Source organism: Pan troglodytes, chromosome 17, assembly GCF_028858775.2.
Source record: "Pan troglodytes isolate AG18354 chromosome 17, NHGRI_mPanTro3-v2.0_pri, whole genome shotgun sequence".
NCBI lineage: Eukaryota > Metazoa > Chordata > Mammalia > Primates > Hominidae > Pan > Pan troglodytes.
The window spans coordinates 84,303,608-84,326,868 of NC_072415.2; the positions used below are offsets into that span (position 1 = coordinate 84,303,608).

Sequence of the window (23,261 nt, forward strand, 5' to 3'; positions counted from 1 at the left end):
TCCTGGGTTCAAGCAATTCTCCTGCCTCAGCCTCCCAAGTAGCCGGGATTACAGGCATGCGCCACTATGCCCTGCTAATTTTGTATTTTTAGTAGAGACAGGGTTTCACCATGTTGGTCAGGCTGGTCTTGAACTCCTGACCTCAAGTGATCCACCCACCTCAGCCTCCCAAAGTGCTGGGATTACAGGTGTGAGCCACGATGCCCAGCCGCTACTTTCTTTTTAAGATCTATTTCAAGTAGAACAATTATTAGAAATCCTTAAACTATAATTTCTGGCCTTTCTTAATTTCCTTGAAAAAAGAAACTACATCGGAAGCATACAATACATGGTTACTCAATGAGATGTGACGATGTGAAAGGAGACACTCAAACCTATTTCCCGCACCTCCAGTCATATGGCCTCTGTGGGTCTGCATGAGTAACACATTGAAGGAATCCTCTAAATAACCAGATTCTAAACATTAAAGACAATTATACACCAAACAGGCAAACACGGTGCATACTTTAAAAGCCAAATATATTTTTAAAAGATCATGCTTATAATAAGTAAATTACACATTAAGGAAACATCAAAATAAAGTAGATGAATAAAAAGGCACACTCGAAAAATTCAAGCGCAGAAAGGACAGTTCTTTTTGTTGTGTTTCTAATGTCGGAAGAAAGAGAAAGAGATATATTAAAATCATTGTTTTCAAGTGAAGGTTTCTGTCAGTTGAAGTAGTTAGCAATGGCTTCTTTTTTCCCGTGTCCAAAGCAGGCTTTTCCTGCGCTGACTTCTGAGGAGGTGTTCAGTCCTCCGCCATGTACAGGCGATACATCAAGGCGACGGCCACTGCAGAGATGGCAGGGATCACCCAGTTGGTCCACCAACTAGAAAGACAGAAAAAGCAATGATGCTGACGTGATGTGCACTGTGGTGGACTCAAACTCTTTGCCCCTTCTAACAGAAAATTACCAGGGCATGTTTTTCTTAACTCTGTAATGAATTTTGCTGAAAAGGCAACCTGACCTGGATTTGCTAAAAGTGACATGAGTGTAACACATGCCGTGCTATACTAGGAATCACTCTGCCCTGCTGGCTTTATGAGAAAACTCATGCCCCACTTGGCTGGGCTCAGTGGCTCACGCCTGTAATCCCAGCACTTTGGGAGGCCAAGGCGGACGGATCACTTGAGGTCAGAAGTTTGAGACCAGCCTGGCCAACACAGTAAAAACCTTCTACCAAAAAATACAAAAATTAGCTGGGCATGGTGGCAGTAGCTAATTGTAATCCCAGCTACCTGGGCGGCCGGGGCAGGAGAATCACTTGAACCTGGGAGGCAGAGGTTGCAGTGAGCCGAGATCACGCCACTGCACTCCAGCCTGTGCGATAGAGCGAGACTGTCTCAAAAACAAACTAACAAAAATAAACAAACCAAAAAATGAATGCCCCACCAGCTGTAAAGTTGAAGAGTATGGGCCCTGTGATGATTAACGCTGCCATTAACACCACAGCTTTAAGCTTAGGTTTGGAAAATCTAATCTTTACTACCTGTGCTGAAGTGGATTTAAAGGGTGAAGAAACAGAATGGCCAGACTACTTGGTGTGTGGTCCACAGGTCTAAATTCACCAACAAAAAAAAACAAAAAAAGCCTAAATTTACAGTCCTGATGCATAGAATTTCGATCTATAAATTACAGATTACAAATCAAATCAGGGACAAAGGAGGGATGAGCTATAATTTCTATTTGAATCTTTTTTTTTTTTTTTGATACAGGGTCTTGCTCTGTTGCCCAGGCTGGAGTGCAGTGGCACGATCTCGGCTCCCTGCAAGCTCCGCCTCCTGGGTTCAGGCCATTCTCCTGCCTCAGCCTCCCGAGTAGCTGGAACTACAGGCGCCCGCCACCACGCCCGGCTAATTTTTTTGTATTTTTTAGTAGAGACAGGGTTTCACTGTGTTAGCCAGGTTGGTCTCGATCTCCTGACCTCGTGATCCGCCCGCCTCGGCCTCCCAAAGTGCTGGGATTACAGGCGTGAGCCACCGTGCCTGGCCTCTATTTGAATCTTTAAATTAGATTTGAATCTTTAGATTTTGATCTTTGACTTAATTTCTTAGACAAATGGAAATTAATGTGTAGGCTTTAGAAATAGACTTGGTATACATATGTGTTTCATAGGGACTACAAGTATAATCCTTTCATAAGGATTACAAGTGAAACTTTCATAAGAATTACAAGTGTAACTTTTGTCTTAGTGGGGTTTGGTGGGGTTTTTCAATTTCACTTTAGAAAGAAACTGGCTTGTTAATGAAGAGTAAGGTGAAATACTGCCTGCAGGCAGGGAATATTCCAGAACACCAACGGACTGAGGCAGTTAAATTTGACAGGATGAAATACAAATGTGTGGTTTTGAGCTTGGGTCCAAAAAAGTGGCTACTACTGAAGTCAATATGGTAGAGCTGCCAAAGATGTTAATGTGCACTTGGACTATCATAAACAAATCTGGTGCCTAGAACAATTGAGTCGTGCTACACATAGATTACCAGCTTCAACTTTAAAGCTAATAAAAATGAGAAAGGAAAACTGACCCATGCTTAGGGAAATGTAATCACTAGAGTTTAAGAAATAGACATGGATTGAAAGGAAGGAAATGTCTGCCTGGATGAGCCAGGGAGGTGCTGTGGGACTGGCCGCCTAAGATGCTGCCCTGGGGGAAAAGGAAATGCAATTGTTCTGTTTGTTCCTTGGGGTGGATGCAGCCAGCCAGCTAGATCACGTGGCTGTGGACGGTGTTCACAGTCGGCTACCTGAAAGTTTGAGGCTGAGTGCTCTGAACAGTCTGGCCTTCAGCAGAAGGTTGCTGAGACAGCACAGTGTCAGGCCCAGGAACCTAGAAGGTGGGGGACGCACCTTGTCCAACCTGGACCCTCCCACCCACTACTGCTTTAAAAGAAAGCTACCACATACCTGGAACTAGAATCAATAGTAGTGATAAGAGTTTCCTGAAACACGAGAGGAAAAAGTAAAGTAAGTTCAAGGGAATGCTGAACTTATTTCATTGACTAAAATCCTGTTTGAAAATAAGAACACAATATTTTATGCAATGCATTCTTCAGAAGATGTCGAAAGGGAAAATTATAAACTTCTTTTCACTAAAATGCCTAACTTTGTTTTCTTCCAGAATAAAACATTTTAATCATTATATTTACTTAAGGACATAACCTCAATAATTTAAAAACATTCAAAATTAATATGCTACATAAAATATCTTGCACACGCTAGGCATCTAAATAATGCAGAAACTGAAAACAGACATTGATGTTCACATACACACAATCCCACGTCACCTTTAGAAAAAGCAGTTTAATTCTTCAAAAGCATGAACACAATGTTCAATAAAAACATCAGTTATTTCATTCAAATCTGACAGATGTAAAAAAGTGTACCTAAATTACATTAAATATATGTGAACCAAAAAGAAAAAAGAGGACTGCCATTTTAAGTTCTACATTCTAGGCCAACTTTCCCGGGGGGCTGCTTTAATTCTGACCAGACGGAACCAGCAAGACACCAGACCAGCGTCACAGGACTGCTGTGCCCGGCGTCACACTTGTCACCAGCTGGTCACTGTCAGCCTAACAGCAAATCCCCAGATAAGGAAGCCCTGTTTTTATCCTCCAGAGCTTTCTGGGAGCAACTCTTTTGAGTAGCACTAAAGTGAATGGACAATGGTTCTGGAAAAACGCATACTTCTCCAAACAGCTGAAAAGCTAAGGTCTAGTGAAATATAAACTTTTTGGGGCTTGAAAATGGGTTAAGAAGCATTCTTTTGATGTTCCACACCAACAGAAGCATTAGGGCCTCAAACAGAAGTTGCCATAAATAAGACAGCTTCAGATCTGCAGTTTCCCAAAGCAAAGATAAAAAGCATTAGCAAAACAATCAGCGGGCTGCAGTAAGGCAAGCATCACTCTGCAAAGCACGTTAGAGAAACTCCCGTGAAAAGACAGACCCCTTTCAGGGAAAAGCCAGCAAAGCAGTTATGAGACCCACCAACCTTGAAACATCGCCTTTAAGGTTCCTGACACAGTAGGGGAGAAAAGGTAAGTCATTTAAAAATAAAATTGCAAATTTATTATCTATTCCAGCAATTTTAAAATCTTAGCTTCTATAAAAAGTATTCATAACTACAGCAAGAGGATTTTCCAAATTGTGTATATATGAATAAAATTAACAAAAATTACTAGAAATAATCAAAATATACAAAAATATTAGTTAGCTATTAGAGGACACAATCAGTTCTGAAACAAAAGAATCACTGAAGGTAAAATATGATTGTCAAACTAGAAAGTTAAGTTTGAAACAGCCAACGGAAGGCAAACACAAACATCCACGGCGTCGTTAAAATGAGGGCAGGCATTTCACCAACGTGCTGACAACTCTGGAACCTCCCACCTGCCCTCCTGCTGCCTTTGTGGTTACCATGGGAGAGCGCTAAGGTTAAAACACTACTCTGGCACCAGCATCATCAGCAACAGCCATGAACTCTAAAGAGGGGAACTTGAAATAATCGTATCACCTTTTGATTGTTGATTATCTTCTTGGCTCTGTAGCCCAGGATGCTTGACAGTTAAAGGAAGTTTGAATTACCACTTTGCACTTTGACGAAAAAGTAATTGGTCTTTAGTGGTCAGTGCTCTGAGGGCCTCACTTAGGTTTAGGGACGTGACTATCAAAGAATGTCAGCAATGAACAAGGAGAAAGAATATGGTTTTTATGATTGGCTCTGCCACCTGTTCACTCCATGACTTCGAGGTTCAACTTCAGTAAAAAGAGGTTAACAATTAAATCAGTGTGTCAAAGTCTGGGCATGGTGGCTCAGGCCTGTAATCCCAGCACTTTGGGAGGCCGAGATTGGCGGGTTGCTTGAGTCCAGCAGTTCGAGACCAGTCTGGGCAACATGGCGAAACCCTGTCTCTACAGAAAAATACAAAAATTAGCTGGGCACAGTGCTGTGTGCCTATGGTCCAGCTACTCGGGAGGCTGAGGTGGGAGGATTGCTTGACCCCGGGAGGTGGATGTTGCAGTGAGTCCAGATCCATGCCACTGCACTGCAGCCTGGGCAACAGAGTGAGACCCCGTCTCAAAAAAGTAAAGTAAGTATGTCATGCATAATGACTTATAAAAGTCATGTGAATCAGTGTAAATTACAGTAAGCTCCATAAATTATGAAAAGCATGCAAAGCCCAACAAGCTTTTGTGAATCAGAGTCATCTCATTTATAAGTTCATCTAATGTAAACTTTAGTGGGAAGCCTATCTCCCTTAAAATACTGACAGAGTGATGTCTAACACAGCAAGCCCAGAACCTAGAGGAGAAGCTTAAGGGACTGCAACTGACCAGCCTGAGATGGGTGCTAGATGGTTCTGGAGCATGTCTGTGAGCCGGGTGCTTAACACTTCCCAGCTGCAATGTACCTACCTCCCTTGGCAGGTCTAACATGGAGACACTGTGAGGACCAAATAACTTCTACAAGAATGCTTTCAAAACTATAACCAAGACGGGGTATTGCTACGACTAATATTCTCTATGTAAGCAAATGTGATAGAAACATTTATGTTAGATTAAAATGCATGATTTCTAAGTCTACAAATATCTTAATTTGGTAACTTAACACTATGCTTTCCTCAGGGCAGGTTCAAGCTAATAATCTTTACTGCATTTTATTTCACTATTCAACTAGATATTTTAAGCAGGCAACATCTCAAAACTTCAGACCACAGTGTACATTCTTCAACCTGGAGATCGGCCGATGGTTATACAGACACATGACAAAAGAAATCCCTAAGGACACTCTTTACTTCCACTAAACCAAAAGCACAAGAAAGATACATCCAGAAAAATGCTCATGTATTTCCTTTCATTTCATCTGCTTATGGCCTCTCAAAAAGGCCAGCAAGTTCTTGTCCCACATTCTTCCGGTTCTGCTCTCACTGAAGCAAAGTCACAATAAAGAAGAGTTGTTTAAAAAATACTCAGAAGTTAGTTAATCTGTAAAATCTCTGAAGAGAGTAAAAACATCTACTTTAGGCGGGGTGCCGTGGCTCACGCCTGTAATCTCGGCATTTTGGGAGGCTGAAGCAGGCGAATGCCTGAGGTCAGGAGTTCAAGACAAGCCTGGCCAACATGGTGAAACCCAATCTCTACTAAAAATACAAAAATTAGCTGGGCATGGTGGCAGGCACCTGTAATCCCAGCTACTCGGGAGGCTGAGGCAGGAGAATTGCTTGAACCCAGCAGGTGGATGTTGCAGTGAGCCGAGATCACGCCATTGCACTCCAGCCTGGGTGACAAGAGCAAAATTCCGTCTCAAAAACAAACAAACAAAAATCTACTTTAAAAAGTTAGTGTGATTCTCAAACTTCAGTGAGACCTTCTACATCTAACAAGCTGAACAAGTATCAACTGCTAATGCTGGAATGAAGTAAGCCATGTCTTAACACACAAAGGGCTGTCACTCAATGTTGTCAGGAAAGCTTTCTTTGATACTAAAAGCTAAAGTCCCAGAATTTACCACATAAACTTGCTCTGTTCCCAAAATATTCTCAGTATCAAAGTAACTGCCACTTTAAAATAGAAAATAAGAGCAATAAATAGTAATGGGCAATTAATCCAACAGAGTATAGGCTGTAATACACGTGTTCTAAAAGCAAATAAGGAAGAAAGTCTTTGTCCTTTAAACTGAAAGTAGTTATGGCAGGAGACACGTGTACAATCTTCCACCTACAAGTGTTTTCTGCTTGTAGTCTTTATGGTTAGGGAGACGGCTGGCCCTGCGGTCATCTAAGTTCATCTAATGAATCTTAAACCTTTGTTTTGCTATAGCTAAATGACTTATACCAAAATGATTAACATGCTGAACACATGATAAAAAAAATATATATTCTTCCCTTAAGAGACTTCAGAGAAAAAGGAAAAACTTTATGCATCACAGAATTTCAGCTGTCCAAAAAGTAGCCTCAAAAAAGATGCTAAAGTCAAATGAACTCACAGCAAGGATTCTAAGCAATTGTCACAGAGGCCATTGAAATTCTGAAGTCAACTTTTTATCTTCTGGAAGTACTCATATCATTCACATTGAACTTAAGTCTTTCTTGAATAAGGAGAGAATATAAATAAAATTGCTTTGTACTAAACAGTATTACACAAGACTTTTATTGTACTATCAGGGATGTTGAGGTAAATGTGGCCTTTATGCTTATATTATTGGATTAACTGCTTTGATCCTTTTGTAGATTAAAGACGATGTCTTGGCAGCAACAGCTCAAAAAATCAGCTTACCAGTTCTCGACACAAGCTCAGTGGGGTCTTGCTGTTGCACTTTCTCTAATGAAACCAAGAATTTACACCAAAACGAAAAATTATACTTTCTTTTTTGTCATTTGATTTAAGCAAAACTTTCCCCTGTAGTCCTTTAATTAGACACTAGAAACTATTTTGCCTACTTGTACTTTTCAGGAACTTAGGCTGTGCTCTTCCATTCTCACCCTACATTTATCTTCAAATATAAGTGAGATGGTCAGTTCAGAGAGAAAGGCTAGTGAATCAGAACATAAAACTAGTATTGCCAGAGTTATTTTCCTTTCCCAAGGAAAAGTAAGTCAAAAGGGTATTATTTAATTTCATTAAATTCATCTGACAAGTATTTATTGAACACCTACTATGCCCAAGAGACTTAAAGATGAAGAAGACATGAGACACACCCTTAAAGATTTAAGTAATAAAACCACTATCCATTCAGATTTTAAGTTCTCTGAAAATAAGGCTTGTGTCAAATCTTTTAGATCAGAAGCACGTGCTACCATAAAAAGTAGCTCTTCAAACGGTATATATTGATAATTATGATGAAAAAAGTAGTTTACTGACAGCCTTAAAAAAATTACACACACGCCATCCTAACAAATCATACTGACAGGTTTCCGTAAATAAAAAATACTTGCTGAGCCAGTAGGTTACATATTCATTTATCTAGAAAGACCTGTGCTGGCATCAGTCAGGTAAATAAAAACCCTCTGCCTTCAGTTTGACAAGTATTAAATACAACGAGAACATCCAGAGATACTTGAGATGGTCACACTTACCGGAGGCTTGTTTAACTTTGGTCTGTCATCCTGCAATGAAAAGATAAGGCACATTATGGAATTTAAAATCTATGAAAGTACCACTTCCAAAATGCTGACTTTGAGACTTTTTAAAATTATAATTCAGTAATTACCATTTCAGATTCAACATTTAGCTATTAAACACAAAGTTTGATCCATCTGATTTAACAGCAAAAATTAGTAGCAGATTAAGTGCCAAGAGATATTTTCTATCTAGAGTTCCAAAGTTTCGAACAGCACCCATGACAGCCCTCTGTACATGTTGATGTGCACACACATTTATTAGACTCAGATTGCGACACGTAATTCAGGGAGGAGCTGAAGACTGATTCTTCCCTTCTGTCCTCTCAAATTCCATTTGAGATTGTGCATGTATCTCTTACGTGTATGATATCTTCAGTTAAGCCCTGCAGTCTCCCAGTTTTAGAGTCATAAACTATTTCAACTTCAGGCTGAAGCTGTCAAAAATACAGTGTGTTTAAAGGCTGGCCAGGGGGAAGCCCAGTGGGCAGGTGAAGCAGAAGTGCCACAGTCAGGGCCTGAAACCTGACCCACAGCTGGAAACAAGGATGGGATCAGGCATGTGTAAGGGCAGGCCTCCCTGATGACCCTGAGACACTTTGCCTTTGTGAAGTATGGGATGAAAATATCGGGGCAAATAAACTTGTCAGATGAATGAAGCTTACTCCCTCAAAGTACATATCTCCTACCACCAAAAACAAAATCAAACAAACCTCCCAACTCAATGAAGTTGTTCTCAAATGGATTTCCTACTTTCGAGCCTTCTACAAAGAACCTAATGTAACCTCTTCTTCATTCACAGTCATTACAGGGATCATCAGTGGTATATGATAAGACTTTTCCTATATTCTTTAAGAGTTTCTCAGTTTGCTCACTTAGAATGAGGCTATTTGCCTCTCCATTTTTTTCTTACGAGAGCAGAGCGGGCTCCTAGCAGGCCTTTGTCCCCTTCTGGCGGGCTGCTAACCATGCACCACAAGTGGGAAGGCAGGACGGAGCCAGGCACTCCCAGAGGTGGACAGGGCAGCTGGGTGTGCGGCCCCAGGATCCACTCCAGAAGCTCAGAGCGCTCGGCAACTTCTTTCCAAGTTTTCAGCGATTTTCCTGATAACTTAGGTTGACAGACTAGTAACATTTAACATGGTCATTTACAACTGCCACAGAGGGGTCTAAAACCATAACACAGCACAGTGTTTATAGAAAAGCCAAATTAGGACTAGGTGCGGTGACTCACACCTGTAATCCTAGCACTCTGGGAGGCCTAGGTAGGTGGATTACCTGAGGTCAGGAGTACAAGGCCAACCTGGCCAACATGGCGAAACCCCATCTCTACTAAAAATACAAAACAATTGGCCAGGCATGGTGGCCTGTGCCTGTAATCCCAGATACTTGGGAGGCTGAGGCAGGAGAATTGCTTGAACCCAGGAGGTGGAGGTTGCAGTGGGCCGAGATCGCGCCATTGCACTCCAGCCTGGGCAACAGAGCAAGACTCTGTCTCAAAAAAAAAAAAAAAAGAAAAGAAAAGCCAAATTAGGCCAGTGTTTTCCAAAAGTTGGTCAATGAATTGGTCCAGAGCTGATATTCTCGAAGGTCTGGGGTACAGTGAGTGGAATATGGACAATGTGCTAGTTCTACAGAAGGCAGAGCTTATTCATTTCACATAGCTCCGTTTTTATATTTTTTAAATCATTTTTTAGAACTAAAATATCCTTGGCCTAATGAAAGTAGAAGTGGGGTTCTTAATAAAAATATTTTGGTCAGAAAAGGAAAAGCAATGCTGGGTTGATTCTCCCCACCTTGTAAAACGTGCTGCCCCATGGAATTTCTAGGACTGAGCAGACTCCCCAGTGCATGGCTGTGGGGTGGAGCCTGCTGACTAAAACGAAGTGCCAGTAAACAATGCAACCAGGCCAGGTGTGGGGGCTCACGCCTGTAATCCCAACACTTTGAGAGGCCGAGGTGGGTGGATCGCTTGAGTCCAGGAGTTTGAGACCAGCCTGGGCAACACGGTGAAACCCCGTCTCTACAAAAACTATGAAATTTATCAGGCGTGGAGGTGTGTGCCTGTAGTCCCAGCTACCAAGAGGCTGAGGCAGGAGGATGGCTTGAGCCCAGGAGGTTGAGGCTGCAGGGAGCCATGATCGTGCCACTGCACTCCAGCCTAGGTGACAGAGTAAGACCTGTCTCAAAAAAAAAAAAAAAAGCAACAGTGAAATGCAAAGGCATTTTTGGTCAATTTATTTATAACAAAAAATGGTGTCCTAAAATCAGGAGTTGTTTTTGCTTTACTCCTTTTAAAATGTGTATACATGCAAGCTTACAGACTAGGGTAAGGTCATCTGATAGCCTTAAATACAAATAAGAAAGGGCCCCCAAAATGTACTTACTGGATGGAGCTCCCCAATGATGAATGTTTTGGACATTTCCCTGGCATCTGTAGAGTGCCCGACATCCTCAAAGTTCTCAGTAGCGTCACCTCCAGCTTGTTCCCTTAAAACTTCTTCCCCACCAGGATGCTGTTCAAAGGAGAGGTAGAATAAAAATTTTTTTTTCAGGCAAATGAATTAAGAGAAAACGGCCAGAATTTATTTAACCAAACAGGTGACTCCTTCAGAAGACACAGATGACAACAGGAGACTGTAACTTGTCCATAAATGTGGATTAAAACAACACAGGCCTTTATATTCCATTTCCATCATGCAAGTACAATAGGCCTAGGCAGCAGAATCACTTGGGCCCAAGTTCAAAGCCAACCTGGGCAACATTGTGAGACCCCATAACTATAAAATACAATTTTAAAAAATTAGCTGGGCACGGTGGCATGCCCCTGCAGTCCCAGCTACATGAGAGGCTGAGGTGGGAGGATGGCACAAGCTCAAGGGGCTGAGGCTTCAGTGAGCACTGACTGCACCACTGCACTCCAGCCTGGGTAACAGAGGGAGACCCTCAAAAAGATAAAAGTAAAAAAAAATTTAAAAACAACCTTTCCCGGCCGGGCACGGTAGCTCACGCCTGTAATCCTAGGCAGATCACTTGAGTTCAGGAGTTCGAGACCAACCTGGCCTACATGGTGAAACCCCGTCTCTACAAAAAATACAAAAATTAGCCAGCCGTGGTGGCGGGCACCTGTAGTCCCAGCTATTCAGGAGGCTGAGTCTTGAGAATCGCTTGAATCCAGGAGGCCGAGGTTGCAGTGAGCTGAGATTGCGCCACTGCACTCCAGCCTAGGCAACAAAGTGAGACTCTGTCTCAAAAAAAAAAAAAAAAAAGAGAGAGAAAGAAAGAACCTTTCACTAATAACATAAGTTGCTTCCCCATGTCACTCATACAGCTTAGTAAAAGCATGAGGCTCGTGTCCTTCATCCTTTGGTAATGTCTGCTTGGTTTTTCCATCAGGCTCTGAAAATTGCTCTTATTCTCTACCCAATCTATTTTTTCTTGACTCCTGCACCTGAGACTGACTTCTCTGGCATCTTAGTCTAAGTGTGGCCTCAAGAGCTGGCATGCCTGAGATGACAATTCACAAGAGGCACGTGTGTGTCACTTCCCTCTGGAAAGCACCCTGCGTGCCGGCAATGCACGGGCAGCACAGACTGTCAGATAGATGAGTCCCTGCCTTTGCAGAACTCACTTTCTGGTAGGTAAAAACAAAACAAAACAAGTAACTTGCTGAAGATGCTGCCACCAGGACACAGTGCTGCCAGGACACAATGGAGGCACGGAGGCAGGGGTTCAACTCCACACTGGGGAGAGGCGGGAAGAGCCTCTTGTGGAATAAAAGAGTTTTAGTGCTTTCAGCTGCCTTAATATGTGAAACAAGGATGGTCATGATGCAGGGAGGGAAATTTTTTCTCCAAGATGATTGACAAGTGGGGCTTAGTCACAGGACAGAGGTAAGGAGGTCTGGGGATTCTCAGGCAAGGGAAGCAGCTCTCAGAGTAATAAAAAAGAAAGTGGAGCTTGGGCAAAGCATCCTAAATACGTACTTTTGTAGGAAAAAAAAAAAACTTCTTTAACTGAGCTTGAATGTTATTTTAGATTCATCCTGACCTTGAGCAAGTCACCTGCAAGTGTCCAACAACTGGACAAAAACCGGTCTCCCGTGCAGAGTCGACTGTGGTCAGTCCTTAATTTCTCCCAGTAATGAAGACATCAGGGCACATCACATTGTAGGAAGGTGGATCATTATTCTGATTTGAAACTGTTTCTCTTCCTACTTGGTCTAAACATACCTAGTGCTAAGGACATCCACTCTTTTTTTTTCTTTTTATAACATTTATCCATCTATGCTGCAGAAAAACTGGGAAGCACAAAGAAAAAAATTAAAATCACCCATCATCTTGCCTCCAGAGAGCCAGACATACACACACACGTATGTGTATGTAATGTTGGATAGAAACTGTGATCGTTATCCTATGCATTGTTTAAGAAAATAAAAAGGAGGTGATACACGGTACAGAGGCAGAGGTGCCTAGTGGTTACCACTCACTCTGTGAACTTGGGAAAACACGCATGTAGTTTTTGAGGATGAAATGTATGAACATATGTGTCTGGCACATCGTTTATGCTCAGTAACTATTACCCAGCATTTTTATTAAACACTTTCCAGTGTCTCTATATTAGTCTGTTTTGTACTGCTATGAAGAAATACCTGAGACTGGATCATTTACAAAGAAAACAGGGGTTACTTTGGCTCTCAGTTCTGCAGCCTGTACAAGCACGGCACCATCATCTGCTCGGCCTCTGGTGAGGCCTCGGGAAGCTTTTACGCACAGTGGAAGGCCCGGGGGAGCCCACACATCTCATGGCGAGAGAGGAGGTGGTCCCAGGCTCTTTAAACAACCAACTCTGCCTGAACTAACAAAGTGAGAAGTCACTCACTACTGTGAGGACGACACAAAGCCATTCATAAGGGATCTGCCCCCATGACCTAAACATTCCTGCTAGGCCCACCTCCAACCCTGGAGGCCACATTTCAACACGAGGTTTGGAGGGAACAGGTGCAAACCATGTCAGTCACTAAGTATTCTTCCTCAACGGGACTTTGACATGGCTACATGCTGTTACATTGTATAGGCATTCCCCAATTTACTGAAATGTCTTCTACTGGGGCCATTTAGATTATTAAAAGTCCACCTTAAACAGGCATGGGAATGCACGTTAGATGTGCAGACAACAGAATGGCTACCTCAAAGCCAACCCGAAACTTCTGGATTCCTCACCAAGGCTGCAGCAATAAAAACATGGTTTTGTTGATTCCAGAAAAGTCTGCTTAAGGTTGGACACTTCCACTCACCTACTGAGTAGAGAGAAGCCACATGGTGAGATATAAAATGACTCAGCCAGGACCCACAACTATGTAAACTCACAGACTGCTGTTACTCGCGTAGGGACCGCTGAACTCAGGAGCTGCCGTAACTTTTGATTCCTGTTAAGGATATGTCAGTGGAGACAAATCGCCCAGAGTCAATCATTATTTGCCAGGGACAGCCGATGTTCAAAGGATGACTTCGAGTGAGGTTAAAAACATGGACTTGGCCCTTTATAAAGAATTGCAGACTTAGACAAGTTTTTAGATACAGAATTCTGATCTTTACAGTGCTAAAATGGAGAAAATACACATTCAATTTCATGGGGTAATTCGACAGTCTTAATCTGAAACAGAAGTACAACAGGGCAACTCCTCACCTTAATTTTTGACCAAGAACAGCAACAAGGGATAGGTATGTATGAATCTACCTATCGACCTCTGGTTTTTACCTTGCCTAAACCATTTGTGGGGCAATTTTCTAACAAAAAAAAGAGAGAGAGAGAGAAACATCTTGGATTATATTGGTTTCACTGATAACTCATGTAAAATTTTAAAGATTTAAAAAACTAAAAAAAAAAAAAAAAAACATAGCTTAGAATAAACCAACTGATACTAAAATATTTTCACTCCATCCTAAAGGTCTATCTTAATAATTGGTAGGAAAATCAAATCCTAAAAATTGATATTTTGGAAAAAATAACTCATCTTGATAAGACAGTAAAAGATGAGGGTGGCTTTTTGTAATATCTAATATTTTCCTTGAAATATATGTATTACGGAGAGAGAGAGAGAGACACTTGGCCAAGTAAACTGAATCTAAATCATGTTTTGAAACTTGTCAATCTTCTCACTCTTGTTAGTAAATACATGCAGCAATTTTAATAACCACACATCACTTTTTTTTTTTTGAGACGGAGTCTCGCTGTGTCACCCAGGCTGGAGTGCAGTGACGCAATTTCAGCTCACTGCAACCTCCGCCTCCCAGGTTCAAGCAATTCTCCTGTCTCAGCCTCTGGAGTAGCTGGGACTACAGGCTCCTGCCACCACACCCGGCTAATTTTTGTATTTTTAGTAGAGATGGGATTTCACCAGATTGGTCAGGCTGGTCTTGAACTCCTGACCTCAGGTAATCCACCTGCCTCGGCCTCACAAAGTGTTGGGATTACAGGCGTGAGCCACACATTTGGAGACTAAAGAAAATGCTCTTCTTTGCCTGTCAGCATTCCGAAGAGACAAAGAAAAATTGGGAATGCTGGTGTTTATGCCATCTTGGTTATGCCCAGAGATAAACGTGTGGCAGCGGTGTATGTCCTAACCTTTGGGCAGGTTATAGCACTTGGGGGTGGCCTGAAGAAAAGGCAAGGCAGAAAGTAGTAGAATAACAGGTAAGTAAACTTATCTGCTGATTATCTAAAAGATTTAAGAAAAAGACCAAAATGTGTGGTTACACATAGGTAAGATTAGAGGTAACAAAAGAGGTGAAATTCTCCCAAAGAGCCTGAGCCAAATGGAAGCTGTGGATCCACTTCGGTGAAGTCAGTAGCAGAAATCTGTCCTCCATAACGCACTCCTTGCTAAGCCTCTACTCATGCGACCATGTGTGGGAAGTGACCAGCTGTAGCGCCCAGAGAGAGGGAGAAAGGTGGGGAGAGGATGTGGCGGGACAGTAAGGAGGACCCAAAAGTGGGGATGGGCATGGAGATGCAAAGCTGTTTCCACGTGAGCTGACCCTAACGGTCTTCCGTCTTTCCAGAGGAAGATTTCCATTTGTTTTTGTTATTATGCACTTGAGTTAATTCACCCAACAAACACACATGAACGTCTCCATGTGGCAGCCACAGTCGGAGCCAAGATAGCGACGGCTCCCTCCTCGGGGAGTTCACAGCCGGAGAGATGAAACATGAATAACTATGACCATGCCACTGCAAGTGAAAGGAAATGTCCTCAGATGAAAGAGTTTAGTGCCATGAAGAATATGACACAGGAATGTCACCCACACAAAGGGGTCAGGACGGGCCCTGCTGAGCTGTACCACAAGGTGGGAGCTGCAGTCAACAAGGGCCAAGAGGTGTCTGGGGAAGGTGTTGCAGGGGCAGGGAACAGCGAATTCAGGACCTGGGAGAGAAGGCCTCACAGGGCCCCAGGGTAGGAGAAAGGGCCAGGCCGTGTGCTGCTTTTGCGCCTCTCCAAGGATTCTGATCTTTGTCCTGTGAGCAATGAGAGGCCATGGTAAGGATCTAAGTGGGGGAGGTAACGCGATCAGATTTAATTTTAAAATATAACCCAGGCTTCAGAGTGGACAGCAGACAAAAGGGCAAGAGAGAGTGAGGGAAGGCTGTTCTCTGCAGCCACTCCAGAGGGTAGGGTGGGGGCAGCTGCAGGTGCAAGGGTGTGCACGGTGTGAGGCAGAGTGGACGAGAGGGCTTCTGGACGGTAAGGATGGTGGGGGAGACACGAAGTGCCACTGGAGCCAATGTTTGGTTTGCACAACTGAATGGAAGATGGGGCCAAATGCTGAGAACAGGTGTCAGGCAGAGAGACCAGGTTTAGGGCTAAACCACTTACTGGAACTCACTCATCGTGCCCACATATCTTGTAGCTCCTAATGCCTCCCACATGCTTTTGCGAAATCTCCACTTTGTAAGTTACCCAAATATACCTTGTTCTCGACAGCATATGAGAATCCCCAGATACAACCCAGGGAATACCAATACAATAACTGGAAATGGCTTTTGCTTTTTGCATCTATAAAGGTTAGCTATGGGAAAATAAACAGGAAATATGCTTTAAAAGATTGAAGGTCGGCACAGTCTAAATTCAGAAGACATTAACTGCCACACCCCTACCCAATATTAAGTGACTTTCAGGAAGACACAGTACACCCCTGCATTGTAAACAGTAATGTCGGCTCCCAGCTCCTGTCGCTCCATGGCTTTATACAGCTCACACATAAAAGTTCGCAGCAGAATTTTGCACAGTGGTTCTCTTCTTGAATTGCCTTCTTTATTTGACTTCCAGGGGAACAGGCTGCGCTTGTGTTCTTCCAACCTTCTCGGCCACCACAGTCTCCTGATCGTCTACGTGTCTAAACACAGGAGCACCCTGGGGCTTAGTCCCTGGTCTTCACCCCTCCTCCATCTGCGTTGGCTCTCCTGATGATCTTATCAAGTCTCCCCACTTAGAGAATCATCTGTCAGCCAAGGAAAGCAGTGGAAGAGCCCCAGGTCCCTCCCACACACAGCAGCTACTCAGTACTTCCACTCCATAGCTAACGCACACTCCAGCGTAACAGGACCAAATGGCATGTCTCACTTTCCCCCCCAAAATACATTCCTTCCAGTCTTTCATTCATGGGAAATGCTGCCACCACACACCCAGTTGCTGCAGCCAAAAGCCTAGGAGTCAAGTTTTATTCCTCTTTCTTTCTTCATCTATTCCATCAGCCAATCCAGTTGGCAACCTTCAAAACAGACTGAGAATCTAACCACCTCTCACCATTTCCCCTGCTACCACCCAGGGACAACAGCAATTGTCACTGAGCTGGTCTCCCATCCTCCCTAGCATCAGTTCCCCTGAGATCACCATGCCATGAAGACTTTTAGAAGCTGATTATGGTACCCTGGGAAAGGATCATGCTGGCGTAGTCTAGAGGGGTGGCAGTAATGGTGATGCAGAGGTAGAAGATAAAGTAGAGGAGTTTCAGAGATGAAACAGATGCCTTCAGTGATATTCTAACAGTAACAGGTTCCCACTGCTGTTAACAAACATCCAGTATTTGCCATGTCCTACGAGGCCCTTGCTCATGGTCATGGCCGCACAGCCTCTGGCAGGCCCTCAAGCTGGCCACACTCGGTCCCCATCTCAGAACCCAACATCTGCCTTCTGCTTGGGATGCTGGTGTCCCAGACCTTTACAAGATTTCATCCATCACCTCACTTATGCTCTGCTCAAACGTTAACACCTCAGAGCCCTCCCCTGATTTCCCCATCTAAAGCAGCCTGCCTGGGTGTGGTGGCTGACGCCTGTAATCCCAACACTTTGGGAGACCAATGTGGGCGGATTGCTTGAGGCAAGAAGTTCAACGTGGCAGTGAGCTATGACTGCATCAGTGCACTCCAGCCTAGGCAACAGAGCAAGACCCCATCATTCATTAAGTTAAATAATTAATGAAAGCAGCCTGCCTGTGTCCCCACACTATTGCCTTTATCCTTTACTGCTGAATTTCCCTCTCAGTACTTGTCACTACCTACAATTATTGTCAGCTCTCATATCCATGGGTTCCTTACCCATAGATTCAACCAACCATGGATGGAAAATATCCAGGAAAAAAAAACTGCTTCTGTACTGAACATGAGCAGGCTTCTTTTCTTGTCAATATTTTCTAAACTATACAGTATAACTGCTTATCTAATATTTACATTAGGTATTATAAGTAATCTAGATTTAAAATATTCAGGAGGATGCATATAGGTTATATGCAAATACTACATCCTTCTACATCAGGGACTTGAGCACCTTCGGGGTTTGGTATCGAGGGAGGTCCTAGAGGACTCCCTGGAGCACACCTAGTGACAGCGACATTTCATATCAATTTGTTTCTAAGATTCATGGATCTGTCTCGTTCATCACTGTTTCTCTAACTCTTAGTTCAATACCCATAAGTATTCATTAGATAAATAAATGAGATAAGCACAGATCATTCTTACACATTGGTTTTGTAACTATTATATATAACCAGTTCAGTGGCTGATGGGAACTTTCCCTCTCATTCCAACTCCTCCAGTTCATAGCACTCTACTTTTCCTGAGCTCTAACAGTTCTTCCCATTCAGATCACATGATTTTGTACTTAACTGCTGTCTGATTCAGTTCATCAAAATATTTTACTGTCTACTATGTGCAAGGCATTGTGTGGGACAGAAAAAAGTACACGAGAAATCAATGTGATCCAATCTTGAAGAAGCATACAGTTCATTTGGGGATAAAGAAATAGCACAGAAGAGACTTCTGGCCTTCCCTGAGACAGCCTCGTAGTTCTGACTGTCTACAGATGACCCAATGGGTCCTAAACTCACAGCAGCTGAGATATCACTGAAGTGTGGATTTGAGTGACTTTCCCTGAGGGCAGGAATGAACGAGCCCCATAGCTACCACGGGTACCTCTCTGACTCTCCAGCCCTCATCCCACAGTGCAGTTTGATGATTCTCACCTTATCTTTTTTAATTTTTAAAAATGTTCCCCAGATTTATCAAGGTATACTTAAGAAATAAAAATTGTTTATTGTAAGGAATCCAGTGTGATGCTTTGATACACATATACATTGTGAAATGATTCAATCAAGCTAATCACCATATCCATCACCTCATGTACTTATCGTGTGTGTGTGTGTGTGTGTGTGTGTGTGTGTGTGTGTGCGGTGAGATCACTTAAGATGTATTTTCCTAGCAATCTTCAACTACACAATACATTAACATTAACTGTAGTTACCTTGTGTGCAAACTATCTCCAGAACAAGAGTTTGCCACAAACAAAACTACTCTGGCATAATACGCTGCTGTCAACTGACTCATGCAAGGAGAGGCCAACGTAAAAGCTGAAGATGGCCAAGGACCAAATGAGTCTCCTATGACTCTGTGGCAGGTTTTAGGATCAAGCCTGACCTGTTTCACCATCTTGCCAACCCTAAGGCATAAAGAGATGTAGAAAGTAAAAAGTTTCCTCTTTAAAGCTCCCCTTCTTGTTGAAGAATAAATCGTAAGTGTTAGAAATAAAAGATTATTTTAAAGACTAACTTTCTTCAAGCCTCCTTGCTTTGTGCTAATAACTCTTTGCTAAGCCCTATCCTATGTAACTGTTGGACATGCTCACAGACACGTTCCAGCTCACAGCCTATGCCCCTTTCTCATTTGGAATTGTTATTGCTTCCTTAAACCTTTCCTAAGCAACTTTCTTGTTCTTCTTTGCACTTACCTATTTAGGAAAGTTTTAGGCAATTAGCAAACTGGGTATCAGTTTAAGAGTGTGAGGTCCTGCTCCAGCCAATGGATGCAGGACACAGCAGTAAGGACGACCCAAATGTGTAAGGGATAAATATGTCTGCTTTTCCTTTGTTCAGGTGTGCTCTCGTCATTGTTCCATCTGCCATTGAGCACCCTTTCTGCAGAAAGTAAAGATTGCTTTGCTGAGAGATCTTCTGTCTCCACGCTGACATTTCCTCATGGTACCAATTATCTATTTCTAACAATTCTGGTATTTCTAACAAGAGGTAAAGTGAAGAAGTTCCTGTCTGGATAATGACAAGGCAAAGAACACTTGCAAGCAGAGTTTCTCTTATTTACACTAATTTAATATAAATTAAGAGTTTTATGGCGGCCGGGCACAGTGCCTCACGCCTGTAATCCCAGTACTTTGGGAGGCCGAGGTGGGCAGATCACCTGAGGTCAGGAGTTCAAGACCAGCCTGGCCAACATGGTGAAACCCCCGTCTCTACTAAAAATACAAAAATATTAGCCAGGTGTAGTGGTGGGCGCCTGTATCCTCAGCTACTTGGGAGGCTGAGGCAGGAGAATTGCTTGAACCCGGGAGGCAGAGGTTGCAGTGAGCTGAGATCACGCCACTGCACTCCAGCCTGGGCGACAAAAGCGAGACTCCATTGCAAAAACAAAACAAAACAAAACAAGAGTGTTTTATGGCTTTAGTCCTTGTTTTTACTATCATTAAAAATCTGGTGTCTGAACCTTTTCAGTTACACTTCATGTAATGTGAGAAACACAGTTGTAATTGTACTTGTAAAGCTGAGGATTTATCAAGGTCAACGGTCCACCAAATACGTACACACAAAAATGAAAGGAACACAAATATGGCAGAAAATGAAGTGTTAGCTGAATGGTATCAATATCTTCAAGGAAAGACGAGGTCACCTTTGCTAGGAAGACAGTCAAGGGAAGAAGCCCCTGTGTGCTGAGTGACCGACTGGAGGGTAAGGTCACCCCTCTGCCCAACACCAGTCATCCCAATAAACGGCACTTCCTGCACCTCTGCACTATTCAATGATCTAAGAGGTACAGCCCTGGTTTCCTAAGAAATAAAAGAGTTTAAAAAGGAAGAAAATACTGCTCTTACAAACTTGGTAAATTATTCTTCACTGGGCACCAAATATCCATAATGAATTAAGCACTATTTACAGTCCTTTAGACAATGCTAACACACAGAAACAAGCTTTTCATTTCATCCTTAATTAATAGCACCAAGCCAGTATTTTCAGATAAACACTGCTGAGTGACCTGCTGTGAAAAATCAACACACTTAAGGCTGATGGCCAACACAGAGCTCATCACCTACAAAGCTGGCCTAGCCATGGCCCTGGCCCTGCCTCTTTCTAAATATACTCTAGCAGTACGGATTTGCTTTAAACTGAAAAAATGCTCAATGCAGGTGGGATTCACCTGCTCCTGGGATTCTTCCTGCAGGAGAGATGCCAAGGCTTTCAGGGCCAGCTCTACACTCACAGCTCCCCCGGGGATCACAACAGGCTTCCTTCCTTCATACCTACCTAAGAACCTCGCTGAGAAGACACGTGGCCCACTTAATACCATGGAGCTCAGTGGTTTCCACCAAGGTCACACAAAAAAGAAGCTGACCCAAAACTTCTGGGCAATATTGGCATGCTCCATGGATGGCACGCCCAGGACTGTTCACATGGCACAGCCAATCCCTAGAAGGCCTTCTTCATTTGCACGCCATTCTCCAGTTCCCAAATGCTCCCTACTTCAGTAATAAGTAACAGCGAGAGAGTGCACACGTGGCTGAAATGAAAATAAGGAGTCCACTTTCCCATACAAGAAAAAATGAATAGCAGAGTAAAATAGCAGAAGGTGATTTATAATAGCACAATAGTGCGAATATGTCACAGTCAGCTGTAAAATAAGTACAATCAATAAAGACATGATCTTGGGATGGGTTTGTATGTTGAGGCCAAAAATGAGAAAATATACACAACGAGCGATGTTTCCACTTCTTTTTAGAATGAGGCCAAAGAGAGATGCTAAATAAATGTATTATTAGAGATTCCACGGTATAAAGGATTTTTAAAACTGCAAGAAAATTCTATTTTCTACTTAAGAGTGTACACTAAAAGTGGATCTATAAAAACTGGCAAGATAAAATAAATTTGATGCTACTTGATACAGATGATTTCAATAAATAATAAATTCTTAGTGTGAAGGCAATAATCGTAAGGAGAAAGAAAATGCTGTGGGTAAAATCAGTCACTCAAGGTTTAAATTTGCAGTCTATAACTGTTACTTATTCAGAAGCTGGTCACTGGGTGAAAACAATTACCAGGCCCATTCTTCATTCCTGTTGTTTCTAGGGCCATTTTATAGTTCCTTAGATACTCTACCCAGAAAGTAAAAATGGGTCTAAACTATATTTTTGGAATTGTCTTTGCCAGCTATATTCTTCAAATAACTAGGTCAAATGAGATTGTCTTAAGCTTGATACAGAATAATATTTTTGTTTAATGTTGCCCTTAACTCCTAAATTTGCTACATTTTAGTGGCCTTGGAGAAACAAGTTATAAAATCTCAAAGTCAAAGGTTAATAGTCTGGCTCAATTGACAGCAGAGGCTTCCGTTCCTGTAAAGGAAACCAGGGAGGGCCTCTGGCTGCAGCCGCCAGCTGGTCTTCCTCACTCCAATCCTTACCCCACTTTTGTCCCCTGCATATATTGCTGCTGGGATCTCATCCTCAAATATTGTTTTGACCATTTCTTGCACCCTCCTCAAAAACCTACGGTGGAGAATTTCTGCAGCTGAATCAAATGCCTCTGGAACTTCTCGAAGAGAGCGTCAACACCTGTGCAGCACAGGAGGTACCCTTCGCTGAACAAATCAGGTGAGGGGGACGGGGGCGGAATTGTTCATTGCTCCAACCTCTGTTTCTCCTTTCCTCCCTAATACTTAAAACTCTGAGCTGGCAATGGCCAGCAAAGAAAGATGTTACAGATACTTCCCAGCCTCCTTGCAGCTACATATCTCATGTGGTTAAACTCTGGCTCATGGAATGGAAGAATCTTCCAGAAGTCTTCCTTCTGGAGTGGTGGATCCTCTGTGCCCTGTCTTCCTTCATCCTGCTGCCTGGAGTTGAGATACTGCCTCCGAGCACCAGGATGAGGCTGTCCCCAGGACAGGCCGAGAAGGGAGCGGGATGCAGTTATCACACAGCTCTGGTGGCAAAGATCACTTCTTTAGGGCAAATAAACTCCTGTCCTGCTTAAGCCAGTTATTAGAGGATCTCCTGAGCCTAATCCTAATTACTACATCAATCACTTAGTCAAGAAAAGCGACCTGTGTAAACATGCAGAAGCATCTGAAAGTCACGAATACACAGTCCCGAGCCTCGAGAAGCTTCCTACCAATCAGGGTTTGACATGCAGCAAGCAACAAGAGGAACATGAAGGGGCATCCGAATTGTTGCCTGAACACAGCAGAGTCTGGAAAAGCGGGAGCTATTAAAAAATAACCTCAGCCCCTTAAAATAGTTAGGATGTGGATAATAGAGCAGATAAATAAAGATGAAGAAGCTGAAAAGGAGAGGCTTGAAGAACATGCTGGAGGAGCCATCGCCACACAGCAGGGTGGCCGGGGAGGACCCAGCGGTGCGCAGACCAGATACCCCAACACCAGCGCGGCACCGGGATCTGACCCAGCCCGGAGGCTTCTCCAACCCCATTTCTCCCCCTCGACCCAACACAAACTCCAGCCTTAATACTTAACTCCCTCAGCT

At 43.0% G+C, this 23,261-nt stretch overlaps 1 protein-coding gene across 2 annotated transcripts in view; it reads right to left on the reverse strand.

Annotated features, from left to right (window-relative positions):
* Nucleotides 1-502: 502 nt before the first annotated feature.
* The window catches only part of CYB5A (cytochrome b5 type A), a 38,914-nt gene continuing 16,155 nt past the window's right edge, over nucleotides 503-23,261 (reverse strand). Inside the window, exons 2-5 of one of the 2 annotated variants that reach the window (XM_001135885.7) lie at nucleotides 10,552-10,680; nucleotides 8,123-8,152; nucleotides 2,949-2,983; nucleotides 503-872 (exon numbers count right to left, since the gene is read on the reverse strand). In XM_001135885.7, coding sequence (XP_001135885.2) covers nucleotides 791-872; nucleotides 2,949-2,983; nucleotides 8,123-8,152; nucleotides 10,552-10,680 — 276 coding nt within the window. In that variant the 3' untranslated portion in view covers nucleotides 503-790. Of the gene's footprint in view, nucleotides 873-2,948; nucleotides 2,984-4,038; nucleotides 4,063-8,122; nucleotides 8,153-10,551; nucleotides 10,681-23,261 lie in introns of those variants that run through there. The other variant, XM_009434179.5, reaches the window with a different exon arrangement.